Below are 13,818 nucleotides of genomic sequence, written 5' to 3'. Positions count from 1 at the left end.
AGGATATTCCCAATGTCTCCTCGGGTGATTTACAGGGTCTTTGGTAGTGTTAGGGTTCTCAGGTGGACAACGGTATTGGGCGATATCCCAACATTCCACTGTTCTTGAATTCCATCTTATTTACAAATACTATTTTTTTCTGGACAGAAATATGAGAGAGTTGTGGCTCAGGGGCTTCGATTAATGATAAACCTGGTCAGTGGCGTGCTACCTGGAAAGACTTATGTCTGTCTGGCCAGACCCAGGAAATTATGTCACAACTATAGGCTCTTCCCCTTTCACCTGAAGAGAAGGAGGGGCCAGATTGAGTTAGGCAAGAGGGGAAAAACAAGGAAGGGAGCTCTCAGTAGGTAGGTAGGTGTGTATGTTTACTTCTTCTGAATGTGTGTTAGAGAGGAAAAAAATAAGGATTTGGGGATTTTAACACCACTCAAGCCTTTCTAAAGACTGATATGGACGTTCCGGACCCTTCCCATGGGAATATGGGGCTGCTGAGAACCTTTGATTCCTCTGAGTTTGGGAGCTGGGAGAAGATCGGCTCGGGCGGCTTTGGACAAGTATACAAAGTCCGGCATGTACAGTGGAAAACATGGCTGGCTATCAAGTGCCCGCCCTGCCTTCATGTAGATGACAAGTATGTTGGACAGCTGTTTTTATTCTGGGATTGATGGTGTGTGGGGGTGTGAAGAATGTTGTTTAAAGTATTTAAACTTAGATTACATGTTATGTTAGATATCCTCTGTGGGCTTCAGACTAAAAAGCAGTAGTTCTCTATGAGTTTGTTCATCTATCTGAGGGTGTGACGTATGCTGGAAACTTAGTCAGCCTTATGTCACAGACTCATCATCTTGTGGGTTCTGGAGGGTGGACATTATGGGGGTACATTTGTATTATGTAAATGTTGATGTTTTTGAGGTGAGCACATAGCAGTCATTCACATGCGGTTACAGTGGAGGGCCCTTGAGCAGTACACCTGTGAATGTTTGACGAGTTCAAGAATGTTTGGCTAGATTTTTTTATGTGATACACCCTCATGCTCTGCTGTACTGTAGGAAAGAGGACTCTTTCACCCCTGGTAGCATTACCACCACAATTATCGGAGCCAGCCACAAAGGCGGCTGGCTCCGATGAACAGATCAGTCTTCTTTACTCTAATGCCTGGCCCTTTGTCCAGGAGACCCTGCCAGACATTACACTATGTCTCTGGAATGTAACCTCTTCTCCAGTTTGGTGAGGATGTTTGTTTTGACTCATGATTATGAGAAGTAGTATGACCTTTATGCCAGGTGTTGTCCCAAGTGTGTGTGCGTGTAACATGGTGTGCTGGGGGGAAAAGTTCAACATTACGCTAGCACGCTCCTTCCTCTCTTACAACACTCCGTAGAACGCCATGTCACCACCCTGACCCAACTCCCTCCGGGAGCCTCAAAAACACGACTACCAAGTCTAAATTTACTTTCAATATTACTTTCCTACTTGATTTCAAAATTTAGCGGAGTGGATGTGTAAATGATTTACAACACATTATCTAAAGAATCTGTACAATATCCTTTCATTCCTTTGGCACAACAAGTGTTATTGACGTTCACCAGCAGTGAGAAATATTAGTGCATTTGACTTTTTGTTGTTGTGGCATATCAAGTTAATGTTTCTGAAGGTGTCAGAGAATGAGGTTGGGAACATTGTATTTAAGAGGCCTCTGTCGTTTTGAGAGCTTTTACAGCTTTCAATACAATGATTGGATCAGGTTGCTCCTAAACTGAATTTAACTTGAGGCAATATACCCACAGACCACAGGCTGAACTTTCTGCTGTTGACAGTTTGTTGAGAGATTTAGTAACAGACACTTACACTGAGTGTACAAAACATTAAGAACATGTTCTTTCTATGACAAACTAGATGAAGGGGAGAAGACAGGTTAAAGAAGGATTTCTAAGCCTTGAGACAATTGAGACATGGATTGTGCATGTGTGCCATTCAGAGATTTAAGTGCCTGGGCATGGTAGTAGGTGCTAGGCGCACCGGTTTGTGTCATGAACTGCAATGCTGTTGGGTTTTTCACGCTCAACAGTTTCCTGTGTGTATCAAGAATGGTCCACCACCCAAAGGACATCCAGCCAACTTGACACAACTGTGGGAAGCATTGGAGTCAACATGGGCCAGCATCCCTGTGGAATGCTTTTGACACCTTGCAGAGTCCATGTCCTGATGAATTAAGGCTGTTCTGAGAGGGGGGTGCAACTCAATATTAGGAAGGTATTCTTAATGTTTTGTATACTCAGTGTATATTACATTTGAGTCATTTAGGGCAGCGTTATGGATATTACATTAGCACGCAAAAGCCCAACTTAAATGTCTCACAGAATGGACAAAAAAATATAAATGAAACTTTTGATGTGTGTGTCTATAGTACCCCTTGAGAGGAGTGTATCCCCCAAAAAAGCGGACTTGTAAATATTGATATGTCGGAGAAATAAAGCAAGTAAGAATGGATGTTACATTAAATGGACAAGCTTTTTGGGAAGACGGAACATATTAGCATATGTCTGTGAGTTTGTAAGTCTTGGGTCAAAACATGGATTGCATTTTCGAAGGAAAGGCGTAGCTGAACACAAAAACGCTGATTTTGAAAAGATTGTCATTTACATTATTACTTCGGAGAGGAAAACCAACCGTTATAGATGTTAAACTCTCCATTATCGAAGTCAGAGTCTGAAATAGACATTCATTTCTTACAGATTTCTTGATCCAAATCTATAATTTGTTGTCATTCGGAATGTTTTTTAAAATGTCAACAGAAGGCATAGTACCTTAAGATTGCATAATAACAGGTAGCCTGAATATCATACAAGACCAGCCACCATACCGTTAATAGGTATTTATTTTCTCTTCATCTCAAAATGAACCTTCAACAGTTGAATTACAATTTTGTATAAACATTATTTTTCAGAACTATTGTAACAAAATATGATAATAAAACAATATACATGTCTCTATAGTGCAAATGCATTTTTCTGGACACTGGATGAAGTCAGTATATTTTGGGGGGCTTTCATTTGAAAAAGACACGGGCTCAGTTTCCCCAAAAGCATCTTGAGGCTAAGTTCATCTAAGAACAATATGATCCTGGCTCCAATGGGCTCCCGATCAAATCCAGGCTGCATCACATCCGGCGGTGAATGGGATAGGGTGACTCACAATTGGCTCAGTGTTGTACGAGTTTGGCGGGGGTAGGCCGTCATTGTAAATAAGAATTTGTTCTTTACTGACTTGCCTAGTTAAATAAAGGTGAAATAAAAAAAATCCTATGGTTTTAACGATGAACTTAACCTTAAGATGCTTTTGGGAAATTGGGTCCAGCACTATTCACAGATTGTTGATAAACACTCTTCTCATCTTTCTATCTATCTAAAAAAAGTACTGCCACATATGAGAAATGCATTTCAGCATATAATTTCCAAGAGAATTTGAGCTAAAACACACAATTTTCAAGATATCAATAATTGCTTCAGTACAAGTCTGAAGAATACATCCTGGAACAAGCAGACAAAATGTGTTGAATGCACAAGCTTCTGAAGATAAGATATGATACATCAATATCCATCACATCCACCGCTGTTATGGAAGGTACAGATATCATAACGCTGAAAGAAGATACGATAATGAAAAGAGATCCCAGTTATAGACCATATAAAACCTTGATGAAAGTTGGCTTTAAAGAGAAAGTTTCAAGATGAACCGATGTAGTGCATGTTTTTTAAAAACGTTTCCTTAAAAAGGTTATGGATGTTACATTGCCTGTCCCAGTCACCTCCTATCTTTATAAGACTGTAGAACACGCAAAACAAAACTCAAGACACTTCAATTTGGGATATATTGCTTCATTAAATAAGTCGTGAAATATCATTGACTGAAAAGCCTTTTTTGAGACTTGGACACCTACTCTGTAATGGTAAAAATTCATGCAATCACCTACTTAAACTTTTCAAATAAAGCCTGAACTCCAACATATAGACCTTAAGGATAATTATGAATGTGGTTTCATTTGAAAATAACTAACTTTATTTGTGCATTCTCAGGTTGACATATACATGGAATCGTGCTTTAGCAGACAAACACAACAGAGTTTATTGACTCCTTTATTTGTGTTTGATTGTGTTACTTCCTATGACCATTTATCTCACTTCTCTATCCTGTTGCTTTTGCAAAACATTCACAAAGAAAAATATGTCGGATACAAAGCACAAGGAGGAAGTTCTTTAGCTTTGCCAATGACAAGCATTGACATCCTCCTCCAATCCATAGTAGCTAGACTCATGGCACCCACTGAACCTGAGCTAAAGATGCTATCTTCTCTCAACATCTTCAAAGTACATAAACTGTCATTTGCCTGCCTGCTCCCTGCCTCCACACACTCCTCTGACTCAAAGCTAGCTAGTGAATTGTAACGCTCTAATGTGATGCTCCATTAGCCGTTACAGGATAGGTACTGTTTGGCATAGCACAGAGAATTTTCAACCAACTTTATTATTTTGGGGGGTAACAATTAAGTACCTTACTGTGTTTGTTTTAAATTAAAATGGTCAAAAATAAAAAAATACACAAAGCTTCATAGCAAAGAGCAATTTCTCAAGCATGAATTTTGCTAGGACTGTGGGGAAGCGAAAACTGAAAACGATCTGTTATTGGCAAAGAGGTTTGGAACTCTCTTTCTTCTTACATTTTACATTTTAATCATTTAGCAGACGCTCTTATCCAGAGCGACTTACAGTAGTGAATGCATACATTTCATGCATTTAAAAAAAAATATATATATTTTTGTACTGGCCCCCCAGTCTAACTAATTTAGCCCCTGGTGATGTCACCATGCAGGCCAAAACTCCATCCCACCAAAACAGGTTGAAATTTCAGGCAGTCTTTTCAAACAGCTCTTAAAAGGGCATTATCATAATTGTAACAATTTCACAGTATTATTCCAACCTCAGTGTTGAAATATATATAAAACACTTTTAACTTGGGGATACTACCTTTGTTCTGGATTCGGCCAAACATGTACCTTCTAAAATGTCAGTGTCCAGTTGCAGGTGGTTTGTTTGAATTCAAAATAAATGTTTGGTCCATGAAGTAATCCAACAATGTGTATGCCGCCATCTTGTCTTTCAAATCTTCTCTCATTGATGGAGACATGTGTGTCATCATGACACACAGCACTTTGGGGTGGACCCACCTGTCTCAATAACTTGTTCTATATATATTTCCACACTATGATGTTGGAATAATACAGAGAAAATCATGATAATGCCCTTTTAGTGTAAGAGCTGTTTGAAATGACCGCCTGAATTTTTTTTTTTTAGATTTTTAGATTTTAGTCATTTAGCAGGAAATCTAATCCAGAGCAATTTACAATTAGTGCATTCATCTTAAAATAGCTAGGTGGGACAACCACATATCACAGTCATTGTAGGTACATTTTTCCTCAAAGCTATCAGCAAGGTCAGAGCTAGTAAAGGAGGAAAAAGTAAAGTGCGAGTGGTAGTATTATTAGTGTATTTTTTTTGTTTTTTTTGGAGGGTCGGGGTGAGGAGGTGGTGTGAGTGAGACACTGGTGCCGTGTAGATGGAAACAGAGAAGTCTCTTGTGTAAAACACTCTCCTAACTCCACACATTTGCACAGATTTTTAATGCTTGTCAGATTTATTTAATGAAATGGCTTACACTTTTATTGAACTTGAATGATTTGGTAATATACACCTTGGCAATTCCACAATATCGGAATTACCCTGTGACTCCAATTTTTCACTTCTAAGTGTATGTAAAAAAAACAACAACATTGATTTCAAAGTTGAACAAACCATAAAACTCTATGCACAATGACACTTTGAACAATGTACACAGTCAATTAATTTAAAAAAACATTTACTGGAAAAACTTTACAGACGTAAAAGTTTGCTAACAGATTTACGGTGAATCTCCCTCAGTTTTCTGTTATAAAACTTGTATCTGCACAGTTCTTCTTGTAAATGTGTTTTTGTAAACTTTTCGGTGGAAATTGTTAAAAGTAGTGGTTGTGCATAGAGTTGTATGTTTTTTAAAACTTTGAAATCAATGTTTTTTTGTTTGGTATATATTTTAAAGTAAAAAGTCTGAGTCTCAACGTAATTCATTACCATGGAATTGTCCCCCTCGAAACATAAAGAAATGGTTGCCTTAGTGACAGAGAGACTACACAACATCGTTTATTTCGCTTTTTACTTTTTAAGATCTTATCAGCATGCTGATTTAATATTGAATGAATCCTTTGAAAACCCAAGTTGTTGCTCATTGCCTTTGTAGTGAAGACACTACCGTATACAAAGACATTATTCACGAGATTAAGCAGTTTCTCCCCCCAAAAATTTCAAAGCCTTCTCTTTAGATCTCTTTCTGAGGTCAGTGGTGATGGGCTGCACGGCTCTGTTTGAGTCTGCTAGCCTAGTCGGGCTAACACTGATAAAGGTAATAAATAGATAATTGTTCAAAGGTTGAGCAACAAGAGCACAGGGAACAAGAGGTCTGTTGTGTTCATAACTCCAAACCCAGTTGGATTCTTAGGCTAAATGAGGAATGTCGCTGGGACAGATCTGCCTGGCTGCCATACTTGGAGAATCTCTGTCCCATAAATTCGTCATGTCTGCAGGGGTTCACTGATTTAACCTGTCAGAGAGACGGGTTAATGCATAGGAAAGCTCATGCATCTCAGTTTGCTGTCTCCTTGTATTCCCTCGTGTAATTTGGGTCGATGGTAAAAGGTTTTTCAAGTGCTGCTATTTTAACAAGCCTTTGAATACCTGTGTAAGTAAGATAAAATAACAGCATTTTACGAATTTGTTGTGGATCGAGGGACGTAGATGGATGGGCAGATTTACGAAGACAGCTACATTTAAATTCACTGTTATCTGTATGAGTTATGTAGTTCAGTCTAAACAGACAGGTATATGAGGGCTTTATGCCCACTTGGTGTGATGAAGTCTAAGTAAGTTAACAGACAAGCATGTCCACTGTAGGGAGCGAGCAGAGCTGCTGGAGGAGGCTAAGAAGATGGAGGCGGCTAAGTTTCGCTACATCCTGCCAGTGTATGGGATCTGTGGCGACCCCCAGGGCCTGGTGATGGAGTACATGGAGACAGGCTCCCTGGAGACCCTGCTGGCTGCTGAGCCTCTGCCCTGGGAGCTGCGCTTCAGGATCATCCACGAGACGGCGGTGGGAATGAACTTCCTGCACTGCATGAGCCCACCCCTCCTGCACCTGGACCTTAAACCTGCCAACATCCTACTGGACGCGCACTACCATGTCAAGGTGAGACAACAGTTACTTGGTGTGTTTGTTGGAGTTTGTACAGGGCACTGTGTGGGCAGTGCTTGCACATTTGAGACATACATATGTAAAATCAATACACTGTCCAATAGAAAAGTCAGATTTTATCTTATAGTGTGCATTTAGCAAACTTTCACCCAAATTATGTAATTTCTACTACAGAGTGACTCTTTAAAACAACAGCCCAAACTCAAGAGCTTTCATGTGGTATGTCCTTTAATAGGATTTGCTCAGGTGTGAATTTTCTGCTGAGATGTATAGAGGGAAGAAATCTTTTTTTTTACTTTCATTTTGCTTTAAATGGCTGCCCTGCTGCACACACATGCTACGGGCAGAAAGGTGTCTCCCTCCCAGCCCATCTGCTCTCCTACCTCCCACTGGATGACTAATGGAGGTGGAGAAAAAATGGGTGGGAACCTCATCTGTTTTAATACCATGATGTAAACAAGGAGCCTGGGCCTGTCTTAACAGGCTGAGTACAGTACTCTGCCAACACTGACTGAGTGTGTGTTCAGCTGCTCGCCCACACATGTAACTCACAGTCAAACAGGTCCTCAACTCCTGACACGAGAGGTAAGGAAAGCACCCACAGGCTAGGACAGGACGTGGCTGGGAAGCACCCTCAGACTGGGACAGGACGTGGCTGCCTCTGCCCTCATCAGGGCTCTGGATGCATAGAATACAATAAGGGCTCAGCCATCAGCTTGAGGCTAAAGTTAGTCATAGGTAGCCATAGCCATGACAACAAATGGGAAAGGGAGAGATCAGGTAGGTTCTTGTCTTAATAAGATATATTTTGTATCTCATATCTCCCCTTCAGATATCAGATTTTGGTCTGGCCAGGTGGAACGGCCTATCCAGAGTTGATGAAATCAGCCGTGACGGGTTCTGTGGCACCATCGCCTATCTGCCGCCGGAGAGCATCATTGAGAAGGACAGGGTATCAGACACTAAGCATGACGTCTACAGGTGAGCCTCTTCACCTTCACTTCTCTCTGTCCTTGTCTGCCAGAGGAGTGGAACGTTGTCGTGTTAATGGATAGACATGATGTTTTTTTTTCTTCAATTCTCCCTTCCATTGTTTGTTTTCACAACATTGGTTTTAATCACTATGAATATGAAATGGATGTATATTATCAGTTATAAATGACACTTGGACAACACATAGTGAGTTCAATCATTGATCACCTTTATTAGTATTCCTTGATACTGACCTGTTGTTCCCTTCCTGTTTCAGCTTTTCGATAGTCATCTGGGGAATTCTAACACAGAAGAAACCTTACCAAGGTGAGACATGTTGAGGAAATGTATGGATGGGTTGAGGATTGGTGTGAGACATGTTGTAGTCCTTTAGGGTTTGTCTTATAAGATTCACTCCTAGTCTTTCTTAAACTCAAAAGGCCTGGTTTCTGGACCGTGATTAAGCCCATAGACTCCTTGTGACATGACCACCCATGTTAGTTTGTCCTGCTTCTCACTAAGTGAAGGTAACAGACGTTTAGTCACAGTGCACATACTGACAGTGCCGTTGAGTGTTTACCTGGTGAATTCCATTGAGGCAGGCTGACAGGTGTTTGCCCCAGGCATATCCTTTGAATTGAAAGCTCTTGATCAGGGCATTGACATCCTTGGCACCGGCACCTGTATCCGCCATTAACGAAGCCCTAGAAAAGCACTCTCCTCCCATGTTCCTCGTCCTTCTATTGAATAGTATTAAAGCTACTAAAGAAGCCATGGTGATCTGAGCTTATCTCCACTGCCTCTGTTTGCTTTGAATCATTGACTGGCTTGCTGGCTGGTCCCAATCCCTGATAACAAAGATACCATGACCAAGAAAGTCTGAGAGGTTTTTCCAGGCTTGGTGTGGGAGAGAAAGGGAAAGGAAAGGGGGATACCTAGTCAGTGGTAGAACTGAATGCCTTCAACTGAAATGTGTCTTCCACATTTAACTCAACTTCTCTAACAAAACATCTATATGCTTCCTTATCTGAGCATACAGAAAGATGATAATAATGAGGGGTACATACTTGAATCGGTCCTACCCAGACATTTGTTTATGTTGCTTTTCCATACTTTCACCAGCACACGATCAAGGCATAATTCATTGATATGATCCAGGCTCTAATTTGTCTTTTGAATAATGGGATCTGGTACACCTTTTGGACTGAGTTATCATATGAACAGTAGAGAAATGAACGAAGTGTATCAAAGTGTGTTATATATTGTGTTGATGGTATCTTTATGTCCTCTATTTCCTCCAGGGGAGAACAACATCCTGCAGATCATGGTGAAGGTGGTGAGAGGGGTGCGTCCTGACCTCAATGTTGTGCCCCGGAGTCGACCCCAAGCCTGCACGGGGTTCCTGAGCCTCATGCAGCGCTGCTGGGCCCCCTTACCTGATGCCAGACCCAGCTTCCAGGGTGAGTAGAGACCCAATAGGGCCTATGTCTGTAAGTGATGGGTGTTTGTGTTTATCTTGAGGCTTGAAAGCAGGAAGAACACAATTCAAGTTTAGTAGTACATATACAAAGTCATGATGTACTGTACATATAGTTTTCTGAAAAGGTGAAATTTAAACCATGGGATGCTATGTACATCAAACCTGACCTTTGTTGTCTTCTGTCTGCAGAAATCACATCAGAAGCCGAGGAGCTGTGTTCTAAACCCCAAGAGGAGTCCAAGAACCAAACTCCTATGCCTGAGAATAACCACTGCAATGGACTAACCACTGACCAGGTAGAAACACGCATACCATTCACGTATATTCCCCTGCCTGTAAATGACTGTTGTAGCTGGAAATGGCTTATTTTTTATGGAATATCTACATAGGCGTACAGAGGCCCATTATCAGCAACCATCACTCCTGTGTTCCAATGGCACGTTGTGTTAGCTAATGCAAGTTTATCATTTTAAAAGGCTAATTGATCATTAGAAAACCCTTTTGTAATTATGTTAGCACAGCTGAAAACTGTTGTTCTGATTAAAGAAGCAATAAAACTGCCCTTCTTTAGACTAGTTGAGTATCTGGAGCATCAGCATTTGTGGGTTCGATTACAGGCTCAAAATGGCCAGAAACAAAGACCTTTCTTCTGAAACTAGTCAGTCTATTCTTGTTCTGAGAAATGAAGGCTATTTCATGTGAGAAATTGCCAAGAAACTGAAGATCTCATACAACGCTGTGTACTACTCACTTCACAGAACAGCGCAAACTGGCTCTAAACAGAATAGAAAGAGGAGTGGGAGGCCCCCGGTGCACAACTGAGCAAGCGAAAAAGTACATTAGTGTCTAGTTTGAGAAACAGATGCCTCACAAGTCCTCAACTGGCAGCTTAACAATGTCTAAACTGTATTTCTGATCAATTTGATGTAATTTTAATGGACAAAGTGACCCCAAACTTTTGGATGGTAGTGTAGATAGCTACATAACTAGATGTTTTAACAACATGTCAACATAAAGGTTGTCAAAGAGCCAAGGAGTCAAGGGGTTTGTTATTGTATTTCTAACATAGCTGTGTCTCCAACAGAATAAAGAGCAGAAGCCAGTCAGGCCCAAGTCTGCCATGTTGCCAGAGAAAGACTACAGCCTATCAAAACCTCTGAGCCAGGTAGACTCTGGGATATCTCGGAGCTTTGATCATGTGAAGGAGGACTGCTGTCCCAGCAAAGACAACACCAGCAAGAGACTGTCAGGAATCTCCTCTGTAGACTCTGCCTTCTCCTCTCAAGACTCCATTACCCTCTCCTTTGAGAAAGAGAATACCTGTGGTAAGAATGGCTGTGCCTTGGCATTGTCTATGGTTTCCTTTAACAGATGACAGGAATTCTCGTTTCTCATGGTGTTATATCCTACATATAAGTAGTACAGTTCTGAATGACTTCTGGAGCATGCAGAGTGTCTCTTTAACTTCAGGATAACTTCATGGTGGTTTTGTCCCTGACTATATACTGTGTCTTCTATCTCCTTGTTGTTTAGACTCTGGGGAGGTGCAGAGGAGGAAGCTGAGTGACGCCATCCGTACCAAAGACATGTCCAAGCTGATGAAGATCCTGCAGCCTCAGGACGTGGATCTCCTATTGGAGGGTGGCTACAGCCTGCTCCACCACGCCGTCACGCAGGCCAATGAGGAGGCCGTCAAGTTCCTGCTCCTCAACCATGCCAACACCAACCTGGCCAATGCCCACGGCTCCACCCCCCTCCACCTGGCCACCGAGAAGCACCTGAAGGGCCTGGCCGAGCTGCTGCTAGGCCGCCGGAGCACCAACGCCAACGCCCGGGACGAGGACCAATACACAGCCCTGCACTGTGCTGCTCAGAACGGGGACGAGGCCATCACCCGCCTACTGCTGGACCGCGGCGCCTCCATCAATGAGACGGACGCCCAGGGACGTACACCCGCACACATCGCCTGCCAGCATGGCCAGGAGAACGTGGTCAGGGTGCTGCTAAGCCGCGGGGCAGACGTCCATGTGAAGGGCAGAGATGACTGGACGGTGCTTCACTTGGCTGCCTGGCAGGGCCACCTGGGCATCGTCAAATTGCTGGTGAAGCAGGCCGGGGCGGACATAGATGGGCAGACCACTGATGGGCGCACCCCGCTGCACATGGCCTCCCATAGGGGGCAGTACAGGGTGGCAAGGATCCTGATAGAGCTGGGGGCAGACGTCCACGTGACCTCCACGGGCCTCCACACCCCCCTCCATGTGGCGGCTGAGACAGGCCACACCAGTACCTCTCGCCTCTTAGTCAAGCATGATGCAGATATACAGGCCCGGACCACCCAGGGTCTTACCGCCCTTCACCTCGCTGCTCAGCGCGGCCACCTGCCCACAGTGAAGATGCTGATCGAGGAAGGGGCAGACCCCTACTGCACCAACCAAAACCTGCGTACCCCCTGCCACCTGGCCGCAGAAGGGGGGCACTGTGAGGTCTTCAAAGAGCTTCTGGTCCACTGCCCTGAGGGCGCCAGTCTGTCAGACGAGCAGGGCCTCACCCCTCTTCACCTGGCTGTGAGGGGAGGCTACACAGATATCACCAGCATGCTGCTGGCCCAGGGGGTGGAGGTATCACAAGAAGTACCACAGGACTCCATACCCCTACCAGAGGAAGTACCACAGGACTCTATCCCCCATGACACACTGCAGCCAGCAGCAGAGGACTACCCAAAGCTTCTGGATCGTCAGCCAAGCTCGTTGGCCAAGTGTCTCCAGAGAAAGGTTGTAATCTTGAAACTGACGGAGCGTGAAGGAAATGACTGTCCAGAGGAGGGAGTCACGCTGTGACTGGATTGTACAGAACTGTCCTGGAATTGAAAACAGTCAGGGATCTCTTCTATTCCCTTCCCCTTGGATGTGATGGGAGAGGTGTCTCGAGCTAAAGAGACCAGCAGTTGTATTAGATTTTATTTTGTACATAGTATTTTGATTGTGTCTTATTTTTATGGCAGTCTTTGATTGATCATTCATTGCCAGATGTTATGATTCTTTGGTTATTTGGGCCTCTCAAAGACCCTGTTACCGCCCTTCATTTACTTTGGTATGTTGTCAGAGAAGGAAAGCTTTAATGTAAATATGTATACTGTATATAGAACCATGAGCTCATTTAAATCACTTAGACTTTTTCCCTTTATGTTAAATATAGACTCCATGTCATGTTTTTCCCTTAATAGTTTAGCTTTCTACTTTGCATATCCACATTCATGGCCCCCAGTAAAAATAATGTTGACATTATCTGTGGAATGCCATTTGTATTTTCCTTTCCTATCTACTTACTGTAGCTGGTATGTTTAAACATGTCCATAAGATATATTCTCTAATAAAACAACAGTGTCAATACAAGTGTGTGTGTGTGTGTGTATGCACCCACCCACGTGCCCCTGTAAATGTGTGAATGAAAGAATGATGGCCATCTTCACTGCCAGGCAGAATGGGCATGTCTCTATCTGCAGCTGGCTTTATTCTTATCATTCCTGCCTGCCTCTCCCCCAGACCCTGCAGAGCATTCTCAACTTGGCACCATCCATGGGAACTGCCCTTGGGGGGGATCGCAGGCCAGGCAGGTGGGTTAGTGGGAGGGGAGTGGGGTGAGGAGGGGGGAACATACCTGCCTTTCCAGGCTGTTGGCTAATTCCTCAGACCATTTAAAATGTTCATCACTCTCCTAAACCAACGTTCCATCCTTGATGTTGACGCCTGCAGGGCTAGGCCTCTTGAGACCCGAGTCTGAAGCCCTCCTGAGCTGAGCTCCGGCGAGCCTTGTAATTGCCCTGGTTTAGTGGTGAGTTCTGTGTAATCAGAGGCTTTGGTGTGTGTGTGTGTGTGTGTGTGTGTTTGTGTGTGTCACCTGTTGCTGCGTGATCCTACAAAAGCCTCAGTGGTGTGGAACCTCCGTTACTCAATCTGGGGAAGATTGAGTAATGGCAATCTTCCGCCTCACTTATCATGGCATTCTATTATGTTCCTTCACTG

General features: G+C 43.1%; 1 protein-coding gene across 1 annotated transcript; it reads left to right on the top strand.

Moving 5' to 3' along the window:
- The first annotated feature begins 307 nt into the window (after positions 1 to 307).
- LOC106567956 (receptor-interacting serine/threonine-protein kinase 4) lies at positions 308 to 13,188 on the top strand. The gene is made up of 8 exons (XM_014137875.3): positions 308 to 634; positions 7,044 to 7,335; positions 8,174 to 8,322; positions 8,591 to 8,640; positions 9,615 to 9,773; positions 9,983 to 10,089; positions 10,878 to 11,118; positions 11,327 to 13,188. Exons 1-8 carry the CDS (start codon positions 453 to 455, stop codon positions 12,631 to 12,633), a joined length of 2,487 nt encoding a protein of 828 aa, XP_013993350.1. The 5' UTR covers positions 308 to 452; the 3' UTR covers positions 12,634 to 13,188.
- The last annotated feature ends 630 nt before the right edge of the window (positions 13,189 to 13,818 follow it).

This window comes from Salmo salar, chromosome 13 (genome assembly GCF_965601325.2).
Source record: "Salmo salar chromosome 13, fSalSal1, whole genome shotgun sequence".
Lineage (NCBI taxonomy): Eukaryota > Metazoa > Chordata > Actinopteri > Salmoniformes > Salmonidae > Salmo > Salmo salar.
The sequence above is the reverse complement of the archived record's forward strand: the minus strand, read 5'-3'. Positions and strand labels throughout refer to the sequence as shown.